Source organism: Rhinolophus sinicus, chromosome 1 (assembly GCF_057876585.1).
Source record: "Rhinolophus sinicus isolate RSI-liver-muscle chromosome 1, RSI-T2T, whole genome shotgun sequence".
NCBI classification, from domain to species: Eukaryota; Metazoa; Chordata; class Mammalia; order Chiroptera; family Rhinolophidae; genus Rhinolophus; species Rhinolophus sinicus.
In genome coordinates, this window is record NC_142501.1 from 41,605,815 (window position 1) to 41,633,564 (window position 27,750).

The 27,750-nt window shown below is 36.8% G+C and overlaps 1 protein-coding gene across 3 annotated transcripts in view; it reads left to right on the forward strand.

Annotated features, from left to right (window-relative positions):
- Window positions 1-20,672, forward strand: part of FAR2 (fatty acyl-CoA reductase 2) — a 125,943-nt gene extending 105,271 nt beyond the window's left edge. For all 3 annotated transcript variants that reach the window (XM_088798643.1, XM_088798641.1, XM_019737199.3), the window contains 8 exons: window positions 4,189-4,366; window positions 5,664-5,708; window positions 7,649-7,767; window positions 8,636-8,703; window positions 10,851-11,022; window positions 15,020-15,149; window positions 17,693-17,820; window positions 18,674-20,672. In XM_088798643.1, the coding sequence (XP_088654769.1) occupies window positions 4,189-4,366; window positions 5,664-5,708; window positions 7,649-7,767; window positions 8,636-8,703; window positions 10,851-11,022; window positions 15,020-15,149; window positions 17,693-17,820; window positions 18,674-18,836 (1,003 nt within the window). In that variant the 3' untranslated portion in view covers window positions 18,837-20,672. The remainder of the gene's footprint in view (window positions 1-4,188; window positions 4,367-5,663; window positions 5,709-7,648; window positions 7,768-8,635; window positions 8,704-10,850; window positions 11,023-15,019; window positions 15,150-17,692; window positions 17,821-18,673) is intronic.
- Window positions 20,673-27,750: the final 7,078 nt, after the last annotated feature.

Below are 27,750 nucleotides of genomic sequence, written 5' to 3' on the forward strand. Positions count from 1 at the left end.
TTTAGCAGTTTTCATTTGAAGTGGGGTGCATTTGTATTCCAATAATCAGCCTCTTAGCCTCTTTCCCCATTCTCCTCACCTTCTGTTGTCTTTCAATTTCTAGATGCTTTAATTGAATAAAAAGTTCCTGATAGATTTGTACCTACTAAAATTCACACTTTTGAAGCTACCAAGTCAGAAGAAGACACAGCTAATCTGCCATGTGAAAAGGTGTTTCTTTTTTTCTCGCTCATCATTTGATTTGATTTCATTTTTTTATTAGTTTCAGGTGTACAAAACAACATAATGATTAGACATTTACACCCCTCACAAAGTGATAATACCCGCAAGTTTCCTACCCCTCTGACACCATCTATAGCTGCTACAGTACCATTGACTATATTCCCTATGCTGTACTTTACATCCCATGACTAGATATATTTTTTAAATTATAGTTGACAGTATTATTTTATATTAGTTTCAGGTGTACAGCATAGTGGTTAGGCATTTATATAATTTATGTCGTGATCCCCCTGATAAGTCTAGTACCCATCTGACACTATACGTAGTTTTTCTTGATCACGAGCAATCTGCTGTGGCCAGAGAGCCGCCGGTAGAGAATGAGACGCAGGCAAGATGAAAGCTGCCCGCAGCTGACAATGGCATCCTAATAACGGCCCTTTGGAAAATATGAAAGGAGGTCGAATGTGGGAAAGTAGTTTTCTTGGTGCTGAAAATGACATTGTTAACACTAAGACAGTTTACCCATTCTAGGGGAAAGCAAAAAGCTAACTTTAGCATTTGTGCTTTTACTTTCAAGATTGTATAGTCTCAAGGTGGCATCTAAGTAGTTGACAATTTAAAATTCTATGTACTTTTAATATTACCAGGCTTTAAATACAAATCAGAATAGGGATAGATTGTTTCTTAAACAAACGGAATAATTTTCATGTTGTCAGGCCATTGGAGGCCAGAATAAGTGCCCAATAAAAGTCTGGAGGAAAATACAGAGGTCAGTTCCCCACAAGCATTAGGCTCAGGTACACATTTCTTCTCCCTAATAAAAGTTTAAATTTACTCTGAAGCCAGTTAAGTTTACTCGGAAGCCAACCCTGCCAAATTGAAGTGGGTCAACATACACCCTTTCAGCTGCTCAACACGTTTCACCACAGCCACGGGATACTTGAACTTCCAATTTTGTTTCTTCCTTTCTTCCTTTCACACAGTCTCCCTGCAGCCTCACCTCTTGCTGACTTCACCCATTCCTTCCTGTCATTGTCCAGTTCAGCTTCTCAAAACCCGATACAGAATATAAATTGGCCAATCAAGACTGTCATATGGGAAAGTACCCACTGACTGAATAAAATAAAAATAGCTGGTTCCTGCGAGAGGAAAAGTGACTGGACACCGAGATAAAAAACAAAGAACCATAATCACTGCTCTCCTGGACTCATGGTAAAGTGGAGAAACAGACACATGAGCAAGTACCTATGGCATGATAATTGCAATAATCAAGGGATGGACGTGATCCAGATGAGAGAAGGAGAGAGCTAATGTTACCATGAGGCAGTGCATCCAGCACTTACTCTCCAGAAAGCTTTTCCTGATACACCAGTAGACTTGCCCTGCTTGTTGAATAAGAAAATTAGGAGGAAAATTCCTCGTTATTTCATTTGGTAAACACGTAAATTATGAAATTATTAATGATATTAGGAGGTTGATTCAATAAGTTTAAAACCAAAATGCGAGTAATATTTAGAGGAAATTGTAGGTGTGTGTGCCACCCCACACCCCCCCAGCACATGCATACACACTCTTTTATTTTCTGAATCCTTTAATAACTGTTTGCTTCTTTTGAATCAGTTTAAGTAGACGTTTAGAATTTGGGAACTAGGGGATCAAAACATCTTGAGTACACGCAAGGCCATTGGGTTAATTTGAGAAATGTACTTTGGTTTATATGGTATCTTTTTTCACGCTAACTTATTTACTGTTCTAAAAACAAACTGAGAACAAACCCCAGCAGCAAATCAAAGTTTGGTAAAGAAGAGCATGAACTGATTACAGATCCTAAAAAGGGCATCACTGTAACGAATGAGTGTGCATGCGTGTCAGACTCATCTCTGAGAACTCAGGAGGTGGCTGCACGTCACAGGCGATGGTCTCTTTGGCTGTATTAGAAAAGATATTTTAAAACCACCTATTACCTGTGTACATATATGTTCCCTGGTTGTTTTAGTGTGCCTTAGGTTTACTGGTTTATTTTGTTTTATCAAATAATTTTAAGTGCAGTTGTGAATATTCCTGTGTGTCCTCGTGGTAACCTGAACATTTAGATGTTCATAGAATTATAATAATTACAAAGATGTCATTATTGCCATTTTGCACAGGTAAAAATGGAGGCAACGAGAAGCCAATACACTAGAATACAAGTGGAGCTCTGAATAGTGGCGGCAAACCATCTACAGAATATTACAACTTCTTTTGCATATGTGTTCTTAGAAACCTATGAAACCAATATTTTTAAGACGCTAACTCTTCCAACCTGATAAAGCCTCTAAGTATCACGCTTTCCATGCTCACCAACGAGTCAGCGACAGCAACTGGTACCAGCCATGTGACATATAATCCTAGTGCATTACTAGGGTCTGATGTTCACTTAGATTTTTTTTCTCTACAGCCTTATTGAAATTAGGCTGTATGTCTTCTGACCAGGTTGTTGTAACCTGCATGTTTTTGCAAGTGAAAGAAAATGGTCTTATGTTAATTAATCTACTGTTGACCCACAAATAAGATGAGGTAAAGGTAATGTTATTCTAAAGACAGAGAGGTGCCTGCAGCATCCCACTCTCCTCCCAAATCTCAAGTGGCCATATACCACTACTTGGAGTAGCTTGTATTTTTCTAAGTACTTGGGATTGTTTTTAATTCTAGGAACTTCTCCATCTTTCCCTATTCAATTTAAATCAAAAGGCATTTGGCTATCTAGAAAACACACAGCACTAGTGGCAGCAAAGAGAAAACTCAAATTATAGACAGTGCTCAGGTTGCACGTTAAAATCAAAGGAGAGTTATTAAAATGGAGAGTGATTAAAATTGTGCTGCTGAATTAGTCGTGGCATGAGCACATCTTAAATGCTTAACAATTTGTCATGGGAGCAAAGTGGTCACAACTAAGATTTTTCTACCCTCAGAATAGTATGACTGAGCTCTGTCCTATAAGAAAGGAATACAGATATCAACTCTATTGATTATAAAGTCACTCTAACCCATATAGGTAGCCTAATTTTTTTCAAACTATATTATATCAAAACTGTAACCAACTAGATCTGCCAGATAAGAGAAACACTAAATATTTAATTGACAGTAATTGTATTTATTGCTCTCTTCAAAAGTACAGATAGACTTTGGGATTTTCAAAATGGTTCTGACATCTCTAATGAAAAGATGGTCTGTCAGTTGTTAATAATACATGTGTTCTTGTAAGTAGAGGTATTCAATAATAATTCTATTAAAACAGCTTCAGAGTATTATAATGACGCCGCTTGACACACTATTAATAGTTATGAGAGCACATCAGACTTCCCTAGAAATAATTACCAAGTTATTAGCATAGACTCAAAACAGACCTTCAAAACACATTTCATATGTGATTTGCTAAAGCAGATTGTAAGCTGTCAGATGTAGTTCTTTTGTTTGTTGATGGAGTTTTCAAAATTAAAAGCTGAAATTTGCAAGATTGGTGCATTAGGTTTTAACTGGACAACATGGAATGAGTGGCACTGCCACAGAAGCACCTTGGATGAGAGACTCTAAACTACAAGCACACAGCACCTAACATGCTCCTGGGCTCACGAATGTGTGCAATGAATGTGTACTTATGACCTTTTGGAGAGCAAGTAATTTAAGATAATTAGCGACTATATGTAATAAAGTAGTAGACTGAAAAGCTGTTACATTTATCTGGGTGGGAAGAAGTAGGATTCTACTGGTAAGATTCGGCTAACAATGGAGAGCGAAGAGCTCATCCAACATGTGTGATTTGGCCAGGTACACACTCATCCCTAGCATCCCGTCACTACTCTGAATTCCAGAACTCAAGCTAGAAAAAGTGGGAGTTTTGTCTGATTATCTGTATCTCACAGTTTTTCTTTGGTCTATTGTCTAACATACGCTGCTAGAATTCTATTTTACATTGACTACTTTCAGGTGGTTAGACGATGCTATCATTGATGAGATCACACCCAAACTGATCGGGGATCGGCCCAACACTTACACCTACACCAAGGCCTTGGGAGAGATGGTGGTGCAGCAGGAGAGCAGGAACCTAAACATTGCCATCGTAAGGCCCTCCATTGTTGGAGCAACCTGGCAGGAGCCTTTCCCAGTAAGCACATTCACATGAATTCTTTGCTTCCAAGTTGCGTCCTTCTAGTCCAATTACTTTCTGATGTCTTTTCTCACTCGCTGTCTCTCTCTTCTCAGGATGTATAGCTGAGTGCAGGAAATCAAACACGAACCCATTATATTAGGGCAAATTCCACGTTTGGTTCAGGATTTATCCATCATAAGTCTCCTCTGGGATTTACACCAGCTGTTCTAGAGTTGGGTGGAGATCTTAAACTAGCTTCTCATTAACTGTGGTCTTAAAACATACATGGGAGATAGTTTAATGTCTTGCCTTTCCCATTATAGTTTAAATATACCAAAATGCTCTTGATGGCAACTGCCAGGGTAAACAGGAATCATAAAGTTCACAGAAGGGTCTCAGTTTAGGAATACGTAATAATTTTTGTCTCTATATACTCCTTTATCCTTTTCAAAGTATTTGGAATTACACCATCTTCTTTGAAGCAATTCTGTGAAGTTTTAGGACCAGATAAATTCAAGCTCCATCACTTACTGAAAGTGCAGCCTTTTGACTTGCCGCATCTGTAAACCTGGGTTATTACCACCCACTTTGGAGAATCGACCAAATGAGACAATGTACGAGGAGTACGTAGCACAGTACCTGGTCCCTAGTAAAAGTTTCAACATATAATCCTTTCATCTTCTCCCTCCTCTCCCATGTTACACTCACATGTTCACGTTTACAGATTAAAAAAAATAAAAGACATAATAAAGTCAGCTGACTTGCTTAGGGTGTAGGAGAAAAACTCAAAAAGACATTTTCCTGTAACTGCTCCTAAACATAATCTTTCCTCTAACATACCTAAGCAAGCTAATACAAATATATAGAGAGATAGTATTGGTGCTATGACTCCTAAAATTCTCAAGAACTGGATAATTCCCGGAAATCATGTTTCAAATGTTCCCCTGAGGAGACAAAATCAGGCCCCAGGTGGAGAAAAATAATGGTTGATGAATTGTTAAGCAGATTATGATAGTAATACAAGGTCTAATTTAGCCCCTAAGATGTCATTAAACCAACTCGAAACCATCCATGACTCCTGCTGGCAGAATTTTAATTTTTGCACAAATAAAGTGCAGAAAATATCCAGTACTTTGCCATTGACCTTTGTTTGTGATCTGAAATACTGCATTAGACAGTTGTATTGACTGGTGTCTCAGTGCCCTTGTTTGAAATTTATTAATATTAGACTGCAGATGTTCCAGTTGTAAGGTACTACAATTTTCTGACGTGTAATCAATATAGATCTCCTCTTTCTCTTCTTTTTTTTTAGGGTTGGGTTGACAACCTAAATGGACCTAGTGGGCTCATTATTGCGGTATGTATGATAATGTGGAAATAACTCCTTGAAATGTAGTGGAGGGATAGTAAGAAAATGCTTAGTGTTGTCTCAGCTTCATTGATCCAAAACCATAAATGTTAGTTTACTAACTACAATTGAAGCAACTTTTCTTAATTTTGCTGATTGGAAAATAGAGGCAGGATGAAACTACTTTTATTTGTGGGTTTTATTATCAGAAAAACAGAGGTACTGTGATATCAATTACTATTTAGGAATTTTATTTTTGGAAAATCTTTGAGCATGGAGGAAAATGTCTGCACTTCCCTATAGTTACCACAAGATGGGGGTGTTTCCTACTTCTTGCTGCGAGTTGAGGGATGCAATAAAAATCATACTAAATTCTTGATTCTAAAACACATACAAGAGTTTATGTGTGTATGTATAGAGACTTTATATATACACATATATAAAACACATAAATAACTAGTTATTAACATATACCAGGGGTACCAAAAATGTATACATATTTTAAGATGACATCTCTTAAAATGGGTATACATATTTTTGGCAGCCTCTGTATATATGAAAGAGAACTACCAATTGGAATAAATTTTTCAAATATAGAAGTTGATATAGGAAATGCTTTTCAACAATAAACCTCTCACAGAGGAGGAGAAACGTCAATGATTCCTCTAGGTAAGAGGCCCTTTGCGCGCATCTCCCTGCAGTCAAGATCTATCCGGTCTGAGCTGTGGTGCTTCACAGGTCACACTAAAGCGTTTTAGGACCAGACCACAGCTCTACTCTTTAGGACAATGAAAAGGAATTCAATTTTCTAACTGAGCTGAACTCTTACTAGAAATCTTGTGCTTCAAACTCTGCCTCTGCTCTTATCAGAGCTAGGTCCGACATGAACTAAAATACAAATATAAGACAGTGAATTATGACTACTTGTCAAAGATAGTAAAAATGAACTTCTTTCTGATTTCTTTTTCTTTTTTCTAGCAGCTTCTCTTTTTGTTCTCTATCGGCCTTCAGCTCTTGCTTCTATAAGGCTTAGCTGAGGGTGAGCATTTGGTAATTTAGAACATAATTATTTTAACATGACACTAGAGTGTGTTTCATCACATTGTTTACAAAGCTGCACACTTATTCAAATTTTCTAAAATTTTCCAAAATTGTATAAAATTTTCTTATGTCCAAAGGAAAGGGAATCAGTTACAAGAAAACAGAAATCAGGAACATACAAAAGTGCTAAATGCTGCAAACCAATGTTGGAAGTATGGAGGGTATAAATAATCAATTGCTTCATAAAATCAATAAACAACTTTTTATTTATTAACTGACATTTATCTGTTGGCATGACTTATTTATTAATGTGAATAACTCCCGATTCTTGCATCTACGTAACATCAGTGATCTGTGAGGTGAAATAAGATACTGAACGAAAAGTAAATAATGGTGGCCTTTTCCCAAGTAATAACAAAGTTGTTAAATAGTAGAATTTTATTAATTTTTTAAAATAAATATTTCTTAAACTTTTAGTGTCTGCTGTTGTTGGCAAGTTAGTAAGCACTAGCAGAAAATAATATCATTTAAGAACTGGTAAAGTTAAATTTTTAAAAAAAAGTATTAATAGGAAATTTGGAAAACCTTAGTTCTTAAAGTGTCTTATGAATTTTTAAGATGTGAAAAAGTATTCTTGGTGTTTGTTAATTAACTAAATATATTAGCTTCTCACAAATTTGAGGAATTTCACTCCCTAAAGGAACCTAAGGACCACTAGCTGTTCATGGAAATGTTGGCATTTGAGGTGAACTTGGCTGGGAGATTGAATAGGCTGAGAGAAGTCAGCTTAGCACAATAGCCTAGTAAGCAGTGAATCAATCTTTGCAGTTATTACTGAAAGCATTAGTATTAGCCCCAGCTGTCACTGAAGACCTGGTTCAGTATTTTATGTTCTCCCTCCTGTGCAGGCTGGGAAAGGGTTTCTCCGAGCCATAAGAGGTACTCCAAAGGCTGTGGCAGATTTAATTCCAGTTGATACAGTCGCCAATCTCACCTTGGCTGTCGGATGGTACACTGCTGTTAACAGGTATGCTTAAACTGGCTTCCAAAAGATTTGATGCTGGGGGGTGGGGAATATTTTAGGCTTATTTTCAAAGTATATGCATTTTTATCATAGAAGACCACAAATATGAGAAGATATCCGTTTCACTATTTTACATAGTTCCAAATATGCTATCACATATGTATTGAGTTGTTTTATAAATAGTGCTTAATACTTCTTTGATCATAAAGTACAAACTCTTTTAATCATTTAACCATAAAATTGTTGATATCTAAAAAGCTTCTCTTTCTAGTCAGTAATCTAAAATACGCTTCTTTTTTTAAGGCAAAGGAGATAAAAGTGGATGAAATAAGAGCGTATTTTATATTTCATTGAACTGCTCAATTCCTGATAAATGCCAAAGATCACCATGTGTGGGAGTACTTCCTCGTTCAAAAAAAAAAAATAGGTTGTTTTTATATTTTATATTTGGCTCTGTTAGTAAATGGTAAACAGAATTATTTTTTTCTTATTTAAAGTAAGACATTTAGATGTTTTCCAAACCAGCAGGGCTTAACTGGACTTAGGAGAAAACACAGACTATATTTTTTGCCCAATAAACATGTCCATAAGTTAGAAATATGATCTGCTTTCTCATTGTCATGGTACTTCCATTTGTTCCACAAATATATTGATCTATATGAGATCCCTTTCATACATGCACACACTGTTCCTAGACTTCTTCCATTTTGCTTATTAACCCAAAGAAGGAACAAAAGATTGAAGTGTTGCTTCATTTGCCTTTCTGCTGGGAATTATTGAAACAACCTTGTCTAAATATTATTTTTCCTTATCTTTTTTTCATTCGTGCTCCACTTTGTTGCATTTATCTAAGTTTTATTTCTCTTTCTAGACCTAAATCAACGTTAATCTACCACTGTACATCTGGCAACTTCAACCCCTGTTACTGGGGCAAAATGGGTAAGTGCCTATAGGGACATAACTACATAACTACTAGCTTCTGCCACATGGCGGGGGGGGGGGGGGGGGGGTGTTACAAAGTGTCATGGAGCTTAGAGTGTAATGGGGGAAAAAGACAAAAAATAAGTAAAGAGTTAAAATAATTATAAACTGTAGCTGTGTAAGAGTTAACCAGAATGTGCTGTGTTGTACCAAAGAAGGGTCAGTTGGAACATCTGCATGATTGTAAGCAATAAGGGGTCCATTGCTATAGAGATTTTTAAAAATAAATAAAACCAACTAGAAGTCAGCAATTATAAGCAACGTTAGTGATAAAATGCTCCTGTTGAGGCAGCTGCTCCCCCACACACACACCCTCGGCCTCCTTGCTACATCACTGAGAATGTGAAATGGCCAAGTAGATTTAGAAGCGTCTAATAACATAAACTTTTGTTATTAAGTCAGTGATACTCTTTGTTAATTATGCAGTTAGCCATAAGAGTAACCTTGAAAGTAGCTTGTTGAAGTAATTAATCCTACATATAAATAGAAAATTAGCTAACCAATCTTGTACTCCTTTGTGAATTTAGGAGTTGATTTTCTTGTGAATATATGAAACTTCAGATCATCTAGCTATTTGGGGTGGGGGGGTACTAAATGGAGGAGGAAAAAAATCACATGTGCTTAATTTATTAGAATGTGATTTCCAATTCAGAACACTCAGCTGTGCTATTCTATTTGCAAAGCTATTACTTCCATGAAAAGTCAATGAAATTATCTACCATAAAAGATCTTTACATCATAGATCATATATTGTTATTTACATCATATATCAAAAATAATTCTGAAAACATTTGGAAGCAAAAATAAATGTCCTCTACCTCAGTAACAGAATTGATGTCACTCATAAAAAGGCATTAATAGAAGCAAACAAGATATCTTAAGCCCTTAAATAAAAAGATATTGCATGTAAATTTCATTTCTGAGATTCAAAGTAGCTCTCTTCCATGCCAAAAATTCTTACTTTCTGTTTGATGTAACTATAGAATCTCATAGTTGAAAATGATCTTAAGAATAATCTAGGGGGGGGTCACTTTATTTTACATATGAGACCCAGAGAGAGTAAATGGTCCATCTATTCAAATCGATATGGGGAGCTGGTGCCTGAAATGGAAGACAGGTCTCTTGCCTGTTGAATGTGCATTAACCACTCCATTAGATCCTTAAAAGTGAATATAAATCCCTCTGGGAGGAAAAGAGTCCAGATTCCTGGGTCAGATATGTCTTGAGAATCTTTTCTGTACAGAGTAAATATTTTTCATATAGATTTCCAAGTAGTATCTTTTAAGGAGGACAATAATCATATTACGATAATAATTGACATCATCATAATTGAATAATGAATTTAAGCATATTCAATGCAAATTCTACATAAATAAAATCAACGTTGAATTCAAATGAGTATCTTTTAAAAAGAATTATTGAATTTGCAAATGTACATTAAAAGTTTTTAACAAGGTGTTATCTAAGTAATAATATTTAAAAAGTTATTATGAAAAAAAATCCTCTGGAGACAAGAGTGGACAATTGAGTCTGACATATTCTCTAAGAAGCAGAAATCCCAAAGAAGTAAAAGACTATGGCACTAAAGTGAACAAGCACAAAGAAATGTGCCTTTATATTCTCTCTCTTACTTAAACCTTTAAAGGATTAAGGTTTAAGTAGCCCTTTATAAAGGTTTAAGTAAAATGTTAAAGAACTTTCCAGATGGTTCTGCAAGTAATGACCCAAACAAGGAAATAAGGCCTCTAGGCTCTATCTTGGCACTTCCAGACTAGGCCAATAACCTTGGAATTAAATGATGAATTTAAGTTTTTCTAAGCAATACTTCACAGTACTGACTAAAACTATTTCTCCAAGAAATTATTTTATAGTAAAGGTTTGAAGAAAAGGACCCAATTCCTAACTCATTCACATTTGATTTTGCAGGTGACCACTAGTCTGGGATAAAAATCTTAACATTGTTCTCAGAAATTTATTCTTGACTCTACACAGCAAATCCTGATTCTTTATTGTTTTGACCCATTACAAATGCCATCCACCACAATGGGCTTATAGGCTTTAGACTTAGCACTGGTTTTTTTTTTTTGTTGTTGTTGTTTTTCCAGGATTCCAAGTCTTGGCAGCCTTTGAAAAAATCCCATTTGAGAGAGCTTTTAGGAGGCCATATGCTGACTTCACAACCAACACCATCACAACCCAGTACTGGAATGCAGTCAGCCACCGGGCCCCTGCCATCATCTATGACTTCTATCTCCGGCTCACAGGAAGGAAACCCAGGTGAGAAGCTGGGTCAACAGCTTTAAGAGTGTCGCTGAATGGAACATTAGGGCCCCAAGTCCTTAGTCCTCCCTTCGGCTGGGGACCAAAGTTGACAACTGAATCTAACATATATATGTACATGGACAACCAAAGGAATAGCAGTGAAAAGCCCTAAGGTACCCCTACCTTAACAATCTTCCATCATAGTAATGGAAGTTAAGTGTTAAGGATCTTGCTTGCTGAATTCAGCAAGTAATCATCCACCCAAAAGGAAAAGCAACTGAGACTGGTGTGAGGTTTTCTAAATCATTAGATGATCTTAAGATATCTGATAATGATAACAGCCTCACTTACATACACATGGGAAGATGCATGAGGATCTCACTTTCATTCTCACCACCACTCAAGGAGGATATCTTCATCATCCCAATTATACAAATAAGGAAACAGAAGCCAAGGGTAGAATTTAAAGTAGCCTCTAAAGAAGTGACAGGCGAAAGATTTGGAGAAATCTGAACTAGATTACTGCCACCTAAAGATGAGTGAAGACATTAAAGGTAACAAGGTAGAGTAAAATGTATGCTGATGCTGAGGCAGCTCTGTCACCCTGTAGCTGTGTGACATAAGACATATCCTTTTCGCTCTGTCTCACTTGAATATTAGAGGTGTCTGAGGAGCCATCATTATTATAATTACCAAAGGCAATTTCTGCAATCCAAAGGACGAATATTCTTGCCTCTGTGCGAGCCCCTTTATAAAGGAGGAAGTCTTTCCCAGCACGTCTAATTTCCATCCTTATTAGTAGAGCAAATGACTAAAACTTAGGCAATGTAGATTTTATCCAAATTTGGCAGAGACCTTATTAAGAGCTCATAACTCAGTAACTGTCAGTTTCTCCTTGTGCAAAGTGAAAAGGGGACACTGTGGCAATAGGGAAGATATTTGTATGGGGCGTATTAAATAAAGATGGGTAAAAAAAGGAAAAAAGAAACATTGTAGGCAGAAATGCTAAAGACTTTAAAATATATCAGGGTGGAAGAAGACCTGGGTAAAGAGCGAAGTTCAGTAAGTAGAAAAAAACACAGGAGGAAGGGACTCAATAAAAATCTTGATGAATTTTGTTTGTGAGAAATTAAATTATAATATTTGTGGGAAATGGGTAAGTTTGTTTTTTGATAGGAGTTTTAAGAATAATCTTTACGGCAGAAAATGCTAGAATCCTTCTAGACCCTTTCTCTCCCTAGGTGTGTTTGTGTGTAATCTATGCATTTACAGCCATATATGAACATATATACAGTTTTGCTTTGACGTAAGGGTTTGTGTATACATCAATCCTATATATTTTCCAGTGCTTTTCACTAATGTTCCATGAAAATCTAAGTCATTCTGCCTAGTGTTGTCTTTGTTTCCCTATTACAAACGATGGGGCAACGAATACCAGTGCACACACATTTTTGTAGAGTCTGCCCTTGGCCTTGGGGAAGATGCTGAGGGCTGCTAGTGCTGCGTTGGAAGGTATGTGGATATTGGGCTACTGCCAGGTTGCCCTAGAGGAAGGCTCTGTCGATTTGCACTACCACATCAGCACACGAAGGCACAAATCTGGGGGGAGAGGGGATAATTTCCACTCTCATAAATACTTGGCAAAAATCAATCTTTTGAATTGCCAAACTGAAGACAAGAAATGGCATCTCTTTGTTACTTTGATTTGCATTCCCCTGACTGCTGAAGGGGCTGGGCTCTCATTTGTTCATTGGACATTCACATTTTTCTCCTCTGTGAGTTGCCTGTTTCTGTTTCTTATCTATTTTTCGACTGAGTTGGCCTTATTAATTTATGGACGTGTGTGTGTGTGTGTGTGTGTGTGTGTGTGTGTGTGTGTGTGTGTAAATACATATTTAATGTGTTTTCTCCAAGTCTGTTTCTTATCTTGTAGCTTTGAGTATGAAGCTTTTTATAATATAATGCAAGGAAAGCTAATATAATGCCGTTCTTAAGAGCATGGAATTTAGAGTCAGACTTAAAGATTTAAATCCTGACTTTACCAATTTAGCCATATGAGCCCTAAATTATTTAACCTCTCTAAATCATAGCTTCCTCACCTGTAAAAAAAAGATAGTAATCATACCTATTTTATAGAGTTTTACGTGAGAATGTGTAGAATATAGTAATCACTATTATTATTAAAGAAGTTTTATAACAATTGTCACTCCAATAAATTTAAAAAATAAATTAAAAAAAAAAAAAGAAGTTTTAGATTTTTATGTGATAAAACGAATCAATTCTTTCCTTTATGGCTTTTGCATTTTATGTATTAAGCAGACCTTCTCTACCTAAGAGTAATAAATGTATTCTTTCTTTCAGAAAAGAAATACTATTATGCTGATATAGTCCTACACATATAATGATATCATTATACAAAGATTATTTTTAAAAATTAAAATAAATCTATTGAAATCATATCAATTACATCAGAGTCATAGAATGGATAAAGATTGTCCATTTAGGCTGCTATAACAAAATATCATGGACTGGGTGGCTTATTAACAACAGAAACTGATTTCTCACTGTTACAGAGACTAGGAATGCTAAGATCCAAGGTACCGGTAGATTCAGCATCTGCTGAGAACCCGCTTCCTGGTTCCTAGACGGCCATCTTCTCTCTGTGCCCTCACAAGCTGAAAGAGCTTCTCGGGTATCTTTTTTTAAGGACACTAATCACCTCCCAAAATCTCCTCCTCCAAATATAATCCCTTTGAGGGGAATAGGTTTCAACATATGAAGTTTGAGGGGGACACACACATTCAGTCTATAGCAAAGATGTTCAATAATAATAGCCAAATGGGACCCTATTATGATGCTTGTATCAGAAAATATTGATGCTACCCTCTGCCTATGAATTTCCCATGATACCATGATTATTAGGTATGTGGGCATTAGGATTGACCAGAAGTAAGACCAAATTCCCAAACAGTGTCATTACTGGGTCAACTGCAGTAATCACTACTACCAAGATTGGCCTAACTGATTAAGATAAAAATCAAATGTTCTATAGGCCAAAGGTGACTTGTAGCTGCAAGACCTAGGTTTGAGCATTAGCTATATGACCATGCACCTATGAATCCTTTTGTAAGATGAAGATAAATAATGTAGGTCCTGACTAACTTACAGCCATGTTGTGAGGATCATATAAGATCGCATATGGAAGTTTGTTGTCAATTGTCGTTAAGGTGGGAAGTTCATATAGCAGAGCTGGTCCCAGTCCTCACCACAGTATTGTAAGATGTGGTCCATGTTAAGTAATGGGACACAGAGGGGTGAGATTACAAAAGCAGAGGCTTTTTGAGGTCGTTCAAAGCTGGGTTACAATTTTGGCTTTAACACCTATTATATCATTGTGACCGTTTTTGTCTTAAGCTCACTTTACCCATTCATAGAAATACAGCTTCATACCTACGTAAGAGGGATGCTATGAGAATTAGAGGAGATATTTTTTACACGTATTAGCACTGTGCCTACCAAAGTAGGTTATCAACAAATAAGTTCTTTTCCCCTTAAATCTGCATTACAATTGACAACTGCTTTCAGTTCACCAGATGCTAATACAGTCAACACTTCTGCCCAGAATTTAGATACTAAGACTTTGGATCAATCCATTTTTTAAAAAATCCAAGAACATACCATAAAGAAGACAAATAAGTTTTCTAATTGTGTACTTCAGAATTCAAAGAAAGAACAGTATGCTCTAAAATGTTTGCTACTCTTGAGAAACAGATGGTAGAAAAGAGGAAAAAAGGGAGTTTGGTGGTATTAAAAGGCCTGATAGAACAATCTCCCTTAGATTCATTCCCTTCCCTTCATTCAACATGAGTTTTAATGAAGAATTGGGGAAAAGAGGAGTGGGATATTTTTTCTATTTTTCTCAAAAACAATTTCTCATGGATTTCTACAGAGTAACAGGGAAGCAGCCACCTGAGCTGCGCTGATCTTTGCTTCTATGTGATCTTTACCTCAGGATGACAAAGCTCATGAACCGGCTTTTAAGAACCGTCTCCATGCTGGAGTATTTCCTTAACCGGAGTTGGGAATGGAGCACATACAATACAGAGATGCTGATGTCTGAGCTGAGTCCCGAGGACCAGAGAGTAAGTACAGCATGGACTTAACCAACAGCAAAATCTTACTCATTTGGAATTTAGAATTATTTTCCCCGGAAAGCCAATGAATAAAGTTTTAGTTATATACACAGAATTTTTTTCACTAAGAAAATCAGTCAGAGTTATCAACACAGCAAGAAACGAGTTTAATGTAAGTAAGAGATCTCGCTCTTGGACTTCAGTTAGATCCTCACTGCTTTTCTGCAGTCACATTCCATATACTTTCACAGCTGTTACTTTTTCAACAAGCTCTCCATACTTCTATCTTTCCCCTACTTGCCACAGCATATGACTTGGATGAAAAATAATAACTTTATTGCTCATAAACTCTCTCAACCACTGTTTTTGTCAAGTCAAAATTGTTCAGCATCTCTAAAGCTATAATTTCTTCCTTCTTATCTTTTTAAGCTGACCCCTATTCCTATGTATTCTATCTCATCTAAGACCTTCCTCCATCAGTATTGCCCTCTCTCCAGCACTGTCAGTCTTTCTCCCTATAATGATTTCCTTTAACAATTCAGACTTTTATTTCTCAAGACAGGTCTTTAATTGCTTAGCATCAGTGCCATTTATTTCTTTATATTAGCTTCTTGGCCGTCGCAAACAATAAGCCCTGAAATCTTTGCATATTCTGAAATTCACAAGCATAGAAATCTTTTGTACTTTGTACATGCTCCTAGCTTTCTTTTCCCTTCAGAGTCATGAGTTCCCTGAACATATCATTAGTTTTCCATTAAACCTGAAAGTTTTCACTCTCTTGATTGACATTTTCCACCAAAAATGTTTTTTAAAAGGTCAAACCATTTCTTGATTTAACTTCTACTTGACAGCATGTAGAGGAAATCAAGTCATACTGAGAAATAAATGTTAGATGGCTAGTTAAGGATTTTACTCTTATATACTAGCCTCATAGAGCATGATTCAAATCCGAGTCCTAGAATTACTTTATGTCAGGGAACCTAAGGATTACTTGCAAAGTTAAACACCATCAATATTATATTAATAAATCAAATGAGATTTAGAGAGATATTAACTAAAATCATCACTGAGTACCTGTAAAACTGACATGAATAGAGCTATTTCCAGAAATGTTTACATACCCTGCATAGATAAAATTCTTCTAAGTACCTGTTTGAAATACACGAATGATGCTCCAACCAGGTATTAAAAAAACTCAAGCTATTGTACATTATTTTTTAAAAGCTTCAAATTTTATGTGAGCTTTTCTTTTCTCCATGGAATTTACCCATCTACATAATTCAAAAGGTAATGAGCTTCGAATTTCCCTTTTGACATTTTACTATTTTTACCTAAAATAACTTAAAAATTCATGAAAAGAAATAAAAAAGAATCAAGGCTGCAGTTGATTTACTGTATGCAAAGGTAATAGTCCTGAATACTTGGATTTAATTGCCAAACTGGTGTGTCTCACACTCCAGTTTGATTTGCCATATGGAATCAGGTTTCTAAACTAGGGCTTCATTGACCTCTAACTTAGAAATGTGAAATAGTGTAAAAGTAAAAGCCTCTGTTTGTATAGATGAATAAATAAAATGTAGCGATAGTATGGAAAACAAACATATCCAAATAAAGTAATACAGAATTACTTTTGGAAAACAATTCAGCTTTTGGACAAGTCTATGAAGCACTCTGTAACTTGTTAATCTCATATACTCTCTGTTAATACTCAAAATTATCTCAAAGATTTCAGATATATTACAATAAATACATATAAGAAAAAATAGGAATAAAATATCAAACTAGGGAATATATGAATTAAAATACAAAGTCAGGGATAAGAATGAAATAATAGAATGTCCATATGTAGTCTACAAGATCCTGCTAGGTCACTGTAGTTAGACAGGGAATTTGTTCTTGAGCTTTTTAGTGGCAAAGTGAAAAGGAAAATATAGTTTCACGGTATCCTTTGTCCCAGAGGAGAAATTATACTAGTGTTCCAGGAGAAGTAAAATTTTCCTTACCACGTAATTCTAAAAGAAACCTGACATAATACATAATAGCTCTAAAGCAAATACAAAATATAAATTACTCATATGTCAAGCTATTCCTCAAGGCTTTGCTCCCCCAAATTTACCTGAATCTGCATAATGAATTGGCGACATTGTAGGAAACAATGGTAGGCAAAGGGGACACCACCAAAATTTATGAAAAACAAAAAGGAAAAGACACACAATGTGTTTTGGCCCCTAACATATTATTCCATCACTTTAAAAAATAATTAATCCACATCTAGTAGAAATGAAATTAGCTTTCCCCAGATTAATACCAGTTCCTTAAATTTCCCTCACACGACTTCCTAAAAGTCAAATGTTTGTGCTTGATCCATGTTTAAATATTGCTATGCAAATGGTAATCCATTTTGTCAGGGCCTTTGAAATAACAGCTCAAATGAGGTCCAACCTAAGTCTTTTAAACTGAATGTCACTCATTTGTGTAAAAGAAACTTCCTTAAGTGGATAGAGTGCTTGTCCACCAGTGCAGTCTGGCAATCCATTCTCTCTGCCTTTCAGGTATTCAACTTTGACGTGCGCCAGTTGAACTGGTTGGAATACATTGAAAATTATGTTTTAGGCGTTAAGAAGTATTTATTGAAAGAGGATATGGCTGGGGTTCCAAAAGCAAAGCAACACTTAAAAAGGTAAGCATAATCAGTCAGTTAATATTTACTGAGCACTTTTTATACCAGATATGAAATTAGACCAAGGGAGGGGAGGAATTAACATCTTTTGAGTATTTACATAACAGGTGCTTCCCTGTAACAGACTGTTTCATTTACATGTCACCACACTCCTCTGAGGAAGGTATTATGTCTGTTATCCCATTTTTGTCAAAGAGATAGTTAGGCTCAAAGAAGGTAACTTGTTCATGGTAACACACGGTGAACTATGAGAGCCAAATGTGAATGAAATGTTCTGATTCTCCTACCACAACCTATCACAATGTGATACAGAAAATGAATACCAAATAGGCAGGAGACCTGATAATACTATTTAACACGGGCAAATCACTGAACCACTCTTCACGTCCTTCACCTGCCTTAAAATCCCCTCAGGGGCAAAGAATTGTAGCAGGATGGAAGAATTCTGGTAGAAGCAAAGGATTTTTAATGCAGTGATGGTAAGGATAGAAAAGTAAATTGGAAACAGAGAGGAACCGTGAGTCGTAGGCTAAGAACTTTAGGACTTGCCCTCCAGGGAACAGGAACCAGTGAAGGTTTGTGATATGGTAACATGGTCAAAGTACATTTCAGGAAGGTTTTGTTAGTCATGTTTGCAAGGTAGTGAGAGGTATGAGAAAGAGAAACTAGTCGGGGACTATTGTGGAAATCTGATGACTGAGCAGGGATGTTGTGGAAATGAAAGATATAAAACCCAAAGTGCTTCCTTATAATTTGCTGGTCACAGGCAGAAAAAAGACATGTTTATGCTTCAGATACCACAGTTGGGTGTTTGGTACTGTTTTAACTTCGGTTATCTGTGTCTGCTCCCCAGGCTCCGAAATATTCACTACCTCTTTAACACGGCCCTCTTGCTCATCGCCTGGCGCCTTCTCATCGCAAGATCTCAGATGGCTCGGAACGTCTGGCTCTTCATTGTGAGCTTCTGTTATAAATTCCTCTCCTACTTTAGGGCATCCGGCACCCTCAAGGGTTAAGAACACTTGGCAATCTCCTTTTACCTGGAACCTCTCAGATACCTCTAAAACAGCAAACTGTGGTTCTCAAGATCAGGACGTTCACAAAGAACATGTCCAGCCTCATTACTCATCCAATGTGCTGTCATGTATTCATCCCTATTTCTTAACTATGCTATATTCTTTCTACTGCAACGAGAGAAGGCAAGTCATAGCCTAGCCTATAATTACACACATTTTAGGAAAAAAAGTATTTTCAGATCGTTTCTTAACACTATTCTATGTCCTTGAATATAAAACACCAGAGTACACCTTTCTTTCCATATTTAGCATTTTTCTCCTTGAACAGACTAATTTCAACTCAATAAACATGGAAGGACTCATAGTAGAAGCTGAAATATGCTAAAGCAAGGCAGTTCTATCCTTGGAACCATTCTGGGGCACCCAGTACAAAGGTTTAAAATCAAGATAACCCGAAGAACGGTCTCCACATCCTCACAAATGCTGTAAGAGAAACAATTATCCACTGAAAAGTCTCTGCTTCCTTTTTATGTTATACCGTGGCGTCCTGGTTGAGGGTTAGGGATATTTGAAAAGTGGACTTACACTTAACATTTTTCTTAACTATACCCACTTCTGAAGCCTAAAATTAACCCAGAGGTGGAAATAATTGTATATTGATTGAGGGCTCAAGCATATTTGCATTGAGACTCAATTTGTTGTGTTTTTAAGTAAAAATTAATCCTCGTAATTTCAATTTGACAACTACTATTTCTAAATCTTTTCAATCACCAATTTTTCTGATCACCTTCTCTCAAGAGTTCCCTTTTTGTTCATTAAAGTCACCAAACCCCTTATATTTAAGCTTAGTTTGCTCAGGCCTCAATTAGAGTGGCTAAAATGGAGAGAAAGGTCCTAGGCTAGAATCATATAAAAACCCAATCCCCTGATCTTTGCCATGGAGGAAAGCAAAATTTCAAATAAAATTTTAAATGCTAGCTTTAGGCTTTTTCTACCAAGTGGGGAAGGTTACTCTTGTGTGATCACCCAGATTTGCTAGTATCTCGATCACGCCAATGGCATAGCATTAACTGTCCGATATACAACAGAAGAGGATAGACTTCATTAAGTGACTCTGAATTTAGAGAATAAGTGTTGTTTTGTTTGTTTAAAATTATTTTATGTATAAGGCAAATGAATTAGTAAAAACTAATTTATTCTCAAATTTCTATAATAATGTAATTTATCCCAACTTTCCTATTTGAGAGATCAGTGCATGTTGGATTGCAGTATTTCATGTTAAAAACCTGGAATATTATTCAAATATAGTATCTGGGGCATAAGCAACTAAAAATAATCACAACTACTAGAAAATTACATGAGTATAAATGTCAACAACAGCAGTTATAGTTATGCTCACTTTCTGGAATAACTGGTAAAACTCAGAAAGGCACATTCAGGTAGCTGGAATGTACAAGGCCTTGATGGTGGCCTTCTAGTATTTCTTGAGATTTTTCTGAACCCATAAAGGGCATTTTGGGGGAACTCTTCTGGACAATGTCTTTCCCAACCTCATCTAAGTTCTGGGAACTACTTTCCAGGACAGACAACTCAGCTCTGAAACAAAACACCTGGTGATCTTTAGTTATACAATATTTTTGAGTCATTTTAAGATACAAACTATAGATACAGTAAAAATGAAATGAAGATATAATTCAATGATTGGATAAAACATAATAGTTCTAAAAGTTTACTATCTTTTGATTATTGTTTCACTAATTCAATAAATTCCACTGAGCAAGTATTTGACTTTTGGTTAAATGAGAATTTGAATTAAAAATGTTTTTCTCTCTTCTAGTGTTGTGTCTTTAACTGCTGATGACTGCAGATCTCCTCCCTCTCCCTCAGAAAAAAAATGATATCATCTTCCAAAGAACTTATCAGACTAATATAAATTAACATATAGGTATATCATGCTTCACTTTTTCTGACACCATTCATAGGGTTACATTTATATGCTGAAGCATGTACTGTCTGTGGCATTAGAGAAATGACAGGAATAAAGTCCTCTTGTGGAGGATTAAGCAGTATAAAAGTAGGTAGGTATCTGTATGAAAGAAAATCCCTAGTTATTTTAATCAAGACCAATTAACAATTATTTGAGTGCCAAATATATACAATGTAATGAGAAAAAGCCTTCTACTTTTGGGGGCAAGGGGATGGTAAGTACAAAGAAAAGATATCTATGTTTAAAAAGAATTTTTGGTAATCCCTATATTCTACACCCACTAGATACCTGATTCAGTAATGAATATCATCACAAAGTTGAAGACAGTCACCACCTGAGGCAATTAATACTAGAGAAAGTTGAGGGAGATGGGCACACAACTCAGAAAATCATTCCTCACAATTTCAAAGTACCCTACCCTAACATTATCTCCAGTTAACACTTTATTTAAATAACTAATTTAGAATCTCAAGGTAAATAGACTGATCGGAGGGAGTACTAATAACCAAATAGTGTGTTATCTGACAATGAACTTAATAATTAAAGTAGGTCAGCCTAAAGATTCCAAAAACATCAATAATTTTCAAAGCTCAAAGGAATTACAAGCAAATGTCCACATGGCTGTTTTTCTAGAACTGCAAGCCTAATCATTATGTTTTGGGAACCTAAGTACCTATAATAAAAAGTAACAGTTGTCCCATATGCCCACAAAAAGGTAGGGAAAAATACTCACTGCCTAGGTTACTTTTTTAAAAATATATTTTTTAAAAATTAACAAAATAAAACTAGCAGTTGCTATTTTTAAGAAGTAGCTAATTTGACAGGTGATAATGCCCTGTAAAGTATAGATACAGTTAATGGGAAAGGGTGCGTAACTGAAATTGAGTTGCAATAGCTAGAAACAGTTATTCTAATACACAAACATTTTAGGTGTGCACTTAATTTATTTGAAATACTTATTCCTACCTATAATTGTAGAGAAATTAAAAGTAAGTGTAGTAGCAGGGAGATCCAAGATGGTGGAGCAGATAAACACGGTGCCTGCTTCCTTTCATGAACAAATTAAAATTACTACTAAATTACAGAGCAATCAACCTGGAGAACCATCTAAAGTCTGGCTGAACAGAAGTTTTATAATTAAGGATATAAAGCACCACGTCGAAAGTGGTAGGAGGATTGAGGACGCGGAACTGGCTAACCCCAAACCTCAGTGTGATGGTTGAGAACCTGGAGGGATATCTTGGCTGCGGGGGTTTCCCCACGAGGAGTTAGGGACCCCAGCCCCACACCGGCCTCCCCAACCCAGAATACTGGTGTGGGGAACAGGAGCCCCGACAACAACTGGCTGTGAAAAACAGTGGGGATTCCAACCATCCGGGTGGGAAGGAAAGTGGCAGTAAAACTAGGCATTCTCTTAAAGGGCCATGCACAGACTCTCACTCCCAGGCACTCACCTTGGGCTCCAACGGAGGGACAGTAACTCGGGGGGTGTCAAAGACACAGGGAGCAGACTCAGTTGTGTAGCTTCAAGACAAGGGCTGAAAGACAGTTGGCATTTTCCTGCTTAGGAGTACTTCTCCTGTGCAGCTAGCAGGCACCATTTTTCCTGTGTTGAACCCTCCCCCTACACTTACAACCAAATCTGAATCTGATTCGTCTAATGAGCTCTGAAGCTCTGCCCTGATGACTCACTGGGGATTTACCCCACCCAATGATGGAAGCACTTTTTCCAAGAGCAGCCAGCCCTGCTTGCATTGCACTCTTTCTTAGAAAACTATCAGAGTCCGGCAGATCCCAGGTGGGCGGTGACCGGACTCAGCGTGCTCTGAGGCTTTTGCTGAGTAGCTAGTACTGGCACCAAACCAGAATTTACTTTAAACTGGTGACCACAACTCTTCCCACTCCAGTGATTCCCAGACACGCAGCCTCACCCAACTTGTATACCACACAAGGTTTTATCAGTGGCTGAACCGTAAGGGAGCTGGCAGGTGGCAGCAGGCCTCGGGGTGTCCTGGCATTTTGTGGAGCTATGGCAGGCCTGGTACTGGCTTCTCCCACACACCTCCAGGGTTAGCACAGGCAGTGAAAAACCACAAATTGCTCTATAGCTTTTACCAGGTAGTCCCTGGCACGCACAGTCAGTGGGTGACCTGGGCCTACACCGGAGCCCCTCCCAAGAGGTCCCAGAACAAACAAACTTGAACGTTGGCTTCAGACCGCAGCAGAGCACCAGCCAATTAGCCCCACATGCAGCACACACAAAGGGCAGTCCCAACAGGCACCAGAGCTTGCTGGAACAAATCCCACTCAGTAGAATAACGCCCTGCAAAGCAGCCTTTAAGTGTGGATGTGGCAAAAACCCACAGCCAATCAGCCTGAGGGTCAATCCCACCCACTGAAATGCCAATAGAAACCAAGTCTCAACTACAACAGGAGGGCACACACAACCCATACAAGGGACACGCCTGGAGCACCCATCATAGGTTACCAGGAAGATTGTCACTGGGTCCCACAGGGCACCTCCTACATAAAGCCACCTGGCCAAGACTGAGGGATATAGCAGATCTACCCAATACATAGAAACAAACACAGAGAGTTAGTCAAAATGACAAAACAAAGAACTATATCTCAAATGAAAGAACAGGAGAAAACTAAAAAAAAAAAAAAATCCTAAACAAAATGGAGGCAAGCAACCTACCAGATAGAGTTCAAAACAATGGTTATAAGGATGCTCAAGGAACTTAGTGAGAACTTCAGGAAAAAGATAAAGCTTAAAAAAAGGACATAGGAACCATAAAAAATAACCAGCCATAAGTGAAGAATGTAGTAACTGAAATGAAGAACGCACTAGAAGGAATCACCAGCAGACTAGATGAAGCACAGAATCAAATCCATGATTTGGAAGATGAGGTAGCAGTAAATATTGAATCAGAACAGCAAAAAGAAAAACATAATTTTAAGAAATGAGGATAGTTTAAGAGACCTCTGGAACAACATCAAGCATAACAACATTCGCATCATAGGGATACCAGAAGGAGAAGAGAGAAAGCAAAAGATTAAGAACCTATTTGAAGAAATAATGACTGAAAACTTTCCTAACCTGGTGAAGGAAATAGACATACAAGTCCAGGAAGCAGAGTCCCAAACAAGATGAACCCAATCAGCCCCACACCAAGTCACATTATAATGAAAATGGCAAAGGTTAAAGACAAAGAGAGAATCCTAAAAGCAGCAAGAGAAAGGCAACTAGTAACTTATATGGGAGCTCCCATAAGACTGTCAGCTGATTTCTCAATAGAAATTTTGCATGCCAGAAGGGATTGGCCCAAAATATTAAATGTGATGAAAAGCAAGGACCTACAACCAAGATTACTCTACCCAGAAATCTATCATTTAGAATTGAAGGACAAATAAGCTCTTCCAAGACAAGAAAAAGCTAAAGGAGTTCATCATCACCAATCCAGTATTATAAGGAATGCTTGAGGGACTTCTTTAAGATGGAAAAATAAAAGTAAAAATTATGAATAACAAACTAGCAATAGCCATATATCTATCAACAATTACTTTCAATGTAAATAGGTTAAATGCTCTGCTCAAAATACATAGCATGGCTGAATGGATAAGAAAACAAGACGCTTACATATAATGCCTACAAGAGACTCACTTCAGAGTGAAAGACAAACACAAATGGAGTGTAAAGGGATGGAAAAAGATATTTCATGGGGAAAAAAAACAAAACGCTGAGGTAGCAATACTTATACCAGATAAACAAAAGATATAACAAGAAAAAAAGGACCCAGTAATCCCACTTCAGAGTATGTATCTGAAGAAACCCAAAATGCTACTTGGAGGGGATGTGTGCATCCATATGTTAATTACAACATTGTTTACTATGGTCAAGATGTGAAGCAGGCTGGGTCTCTGTCAATGGAAGACTAGTTAAAGGGGAGGTGGTACATACATATTGCTCATCCAGGGAAGGGAATGGGTTCTTGCCATCTGCAGTGGCATGGATGGACCCGAAGGGTACTGTGCTGAGTGGAGTGTCAGACAGAGAAAGACAGGTGCGATGAGATTTTGCTTATATGTGGACTCTGAAGAACAAAATAAACAAAATAAACTCACAGAGAACATTTTGATGGTTGCCAGATGGGAGGGGGTTTGGGAATGAGTGAAAAAGAGGAAGGGATTAAGAAGTACAAATTAGTTGTTACACAGTAATCATGGGCATATAGGGTATAAGGAATATAGTCAATACTGCAATAACTAGGTATATAGTGCCAAGATGGGTACTAGATTTAGATAGATGGGAGGTGGTTGGGGGCAGGGTGTGAAAGATGAAGGGAGTAAGAAGTACAAACTGATATTTACAAAACAGTCATGGGGATGTAAAGCACAGGGAATGGGGTCAATAATATGGTAATAACTATGTATAGTGCCAGGTGAGTACTATTCAGGGGGATCAATTCTTAAATTATACAGATGTCTAACTACTATGCTGTACACCTGAAATTAATATAAAATAATATTGAACGGCAAATGTAGTTGAAAACTTAAAGGTGGGGTAAAGGTGAAGGGAAATAAGAGGTCCAAATCTCCAAGTATAAAACAAATAAGTCATGGGGATGTAATGTGCAGCATAGGGAATACAGTCAATATTGCGATAATGTGGTACAGTGTCAGATGGTTGCTGGATTTATTGTGATCACTTTGTTACGTATATAAATGTTGAATAACTATGGTGTATACCTGAAATTAATATAATATTGTACATTAGCTATATTTTAATAAAAATCTTTTCAAAAAAGTGTAGTACAAGAATTCACCAAATTGATTAGCCTAACTGCTTAAAAACAGCATAGAATTCATACTTATTACAGTTGTACGAGTTGTTGCTGAAGGTCTGCTTTAATATGCAGCTTTCATTAGTGAATAATTTCCCCATACCTTCTCATTCTAAGCTTTACTTTAAAGTTACACAAAATAGCACAAATGAGTTATCTTTGGAATTGTTAATCTAATCATTTTCAGTAAACATTCATTTGCAAAAATTGACACTTTTATTTCTTCATTTCCAGTTTGGATGCCTTTTCTTTCTTTCTCTTGCCTGACTGCCCTGGCCAGGACTTCCAGTACTGTACTGAATAACAGAGGTGAGAATGAACATCCTTGTCTTGTTCTTGATCTTAAGAGGAAAAGCTTTCAGTTTTCCACCGAGTATTTTAGCTAAGGGACGATAAACATTCAATATAATTTGGAGTTGCTAAAAAAAAATTATTTAAATGTTTTGCTAATTACTTGTTTTCCCGAAAATTAGACTGGGTCTTATTAATTTTTGCTCCAAAAGATGCATCAGGGCGTGTTTTCAGGGGATGTCTCATTTTTGTCACGTACAACAATCTACATTTATTCAAATACAATCATGTCATCTTCTTCTGGAACATCGTCATAATGTACTAAATGTGTCCATCTGGCAATGATCTTAACTGGGGCTTATTTTCAGGGTAGGTCTTATTTTGGGGGAAACAGGGTATAACCTTCAACTGTTTACAGGTTTATAGACTTGAACCAACTGCTCAATCTTCACCACTCACTCATTTTTAATATGAAAAATATAAAATAAACCCAATCTCATAGTTATTTAGCTCCATCTGGAACAAAAGCAAATGTAACCGAGTGATATTTAAAGATAGCTATAACTTTCCTATAAAGAAGGAAAGCTTAAGTAGAAGGAACTGAGGCTTATTTGGGGGTACATGATTGTAAAAGGACAAAGAATGTGTTCTATAATGTGTCATTTTATTTAGAGTCCATGTGTTCAGGATTGAGAGTGTTTTTTGTTCTCTGTTCTCTTAAAACAAAACCAAAAAAAACCTGCAAGTCACCAAAAAAAATCCAAGCCAGTTGTTCATTTCCTACTCTTAATGCAAAGTAATTGCATTACTAAAGAAATACTTCAAAAGGGGTAAAAAAACTACATTAAGGAAATACTTGGATATTAAATCCAGGCATTGTTCTGTAAAGTAGTGCACAACTGGTAATCGCTATTTGGACACTGCTGACAAAGGGTGACTCCCTTTGGCTGGCTGAAAGTTGGCTAGAGCTCGAAACAGAAGGGGAAGCACTTAAGTACAGGGGGCATGGAGAGATATTTAAAGGTCTTAAGGCTCAGGTTTAAGTCATTTTAAAAAAATCAAAACTATGCATCTTGAACTCAAGCTCAAGATTCAAAATTTTAAATTTTGAAGTAGAAGAGTTGCATATAAATTCACTTTCTTGGTAACTGAATTACAAACCCAAGATAGAAAAAAGACAAAATGTATAACACAGACATCCTTACACCGTTAAAAATTAGGTCTTAGTCATTCCTTTATAAAATCCAAAGTTTGTATTAAAGATTGTAAATTTTGTGTGCATTCATAAATTATTTATTATAAAAAGTCAGTGCCTTCTATCATAAAATGTATAAGTGTGATATTAATCATCTAAGTTGAAAATCATCTAAGTTAGAATTTTGTAATTATCACTAATATGGAGTTAAGCTTTTCCCAAGAGGTAGTCTGAAGTGTATAAATACTGCAGCAGGGAATTCACCTAAATATGTCATCTTTTCTTAAAGGACAATGTATGCAAACAGTTTTAAAAAACTCATTTCACATAATTTGAGATCTCAACTTTTAAAATATTTAGGCTGAAATATGCGTGCAGATATTATGAATACCCTAATAAAACGAGAAGGACTGCATAATAAAGTTAGACATCCTACTGGAGGCACCCCAGGCACAAGCTGAAGTGCATCATAGGTAGGTCAGGGCAGTGTTCTCTGCAATGGAAAAGCAACAATTGACGAGATCAAAACTCTTAACAAATCTCAATATGCTTCATTGTCTATCATCCAAAGGGTGGGTCGGAATTTTAATGCTTTGA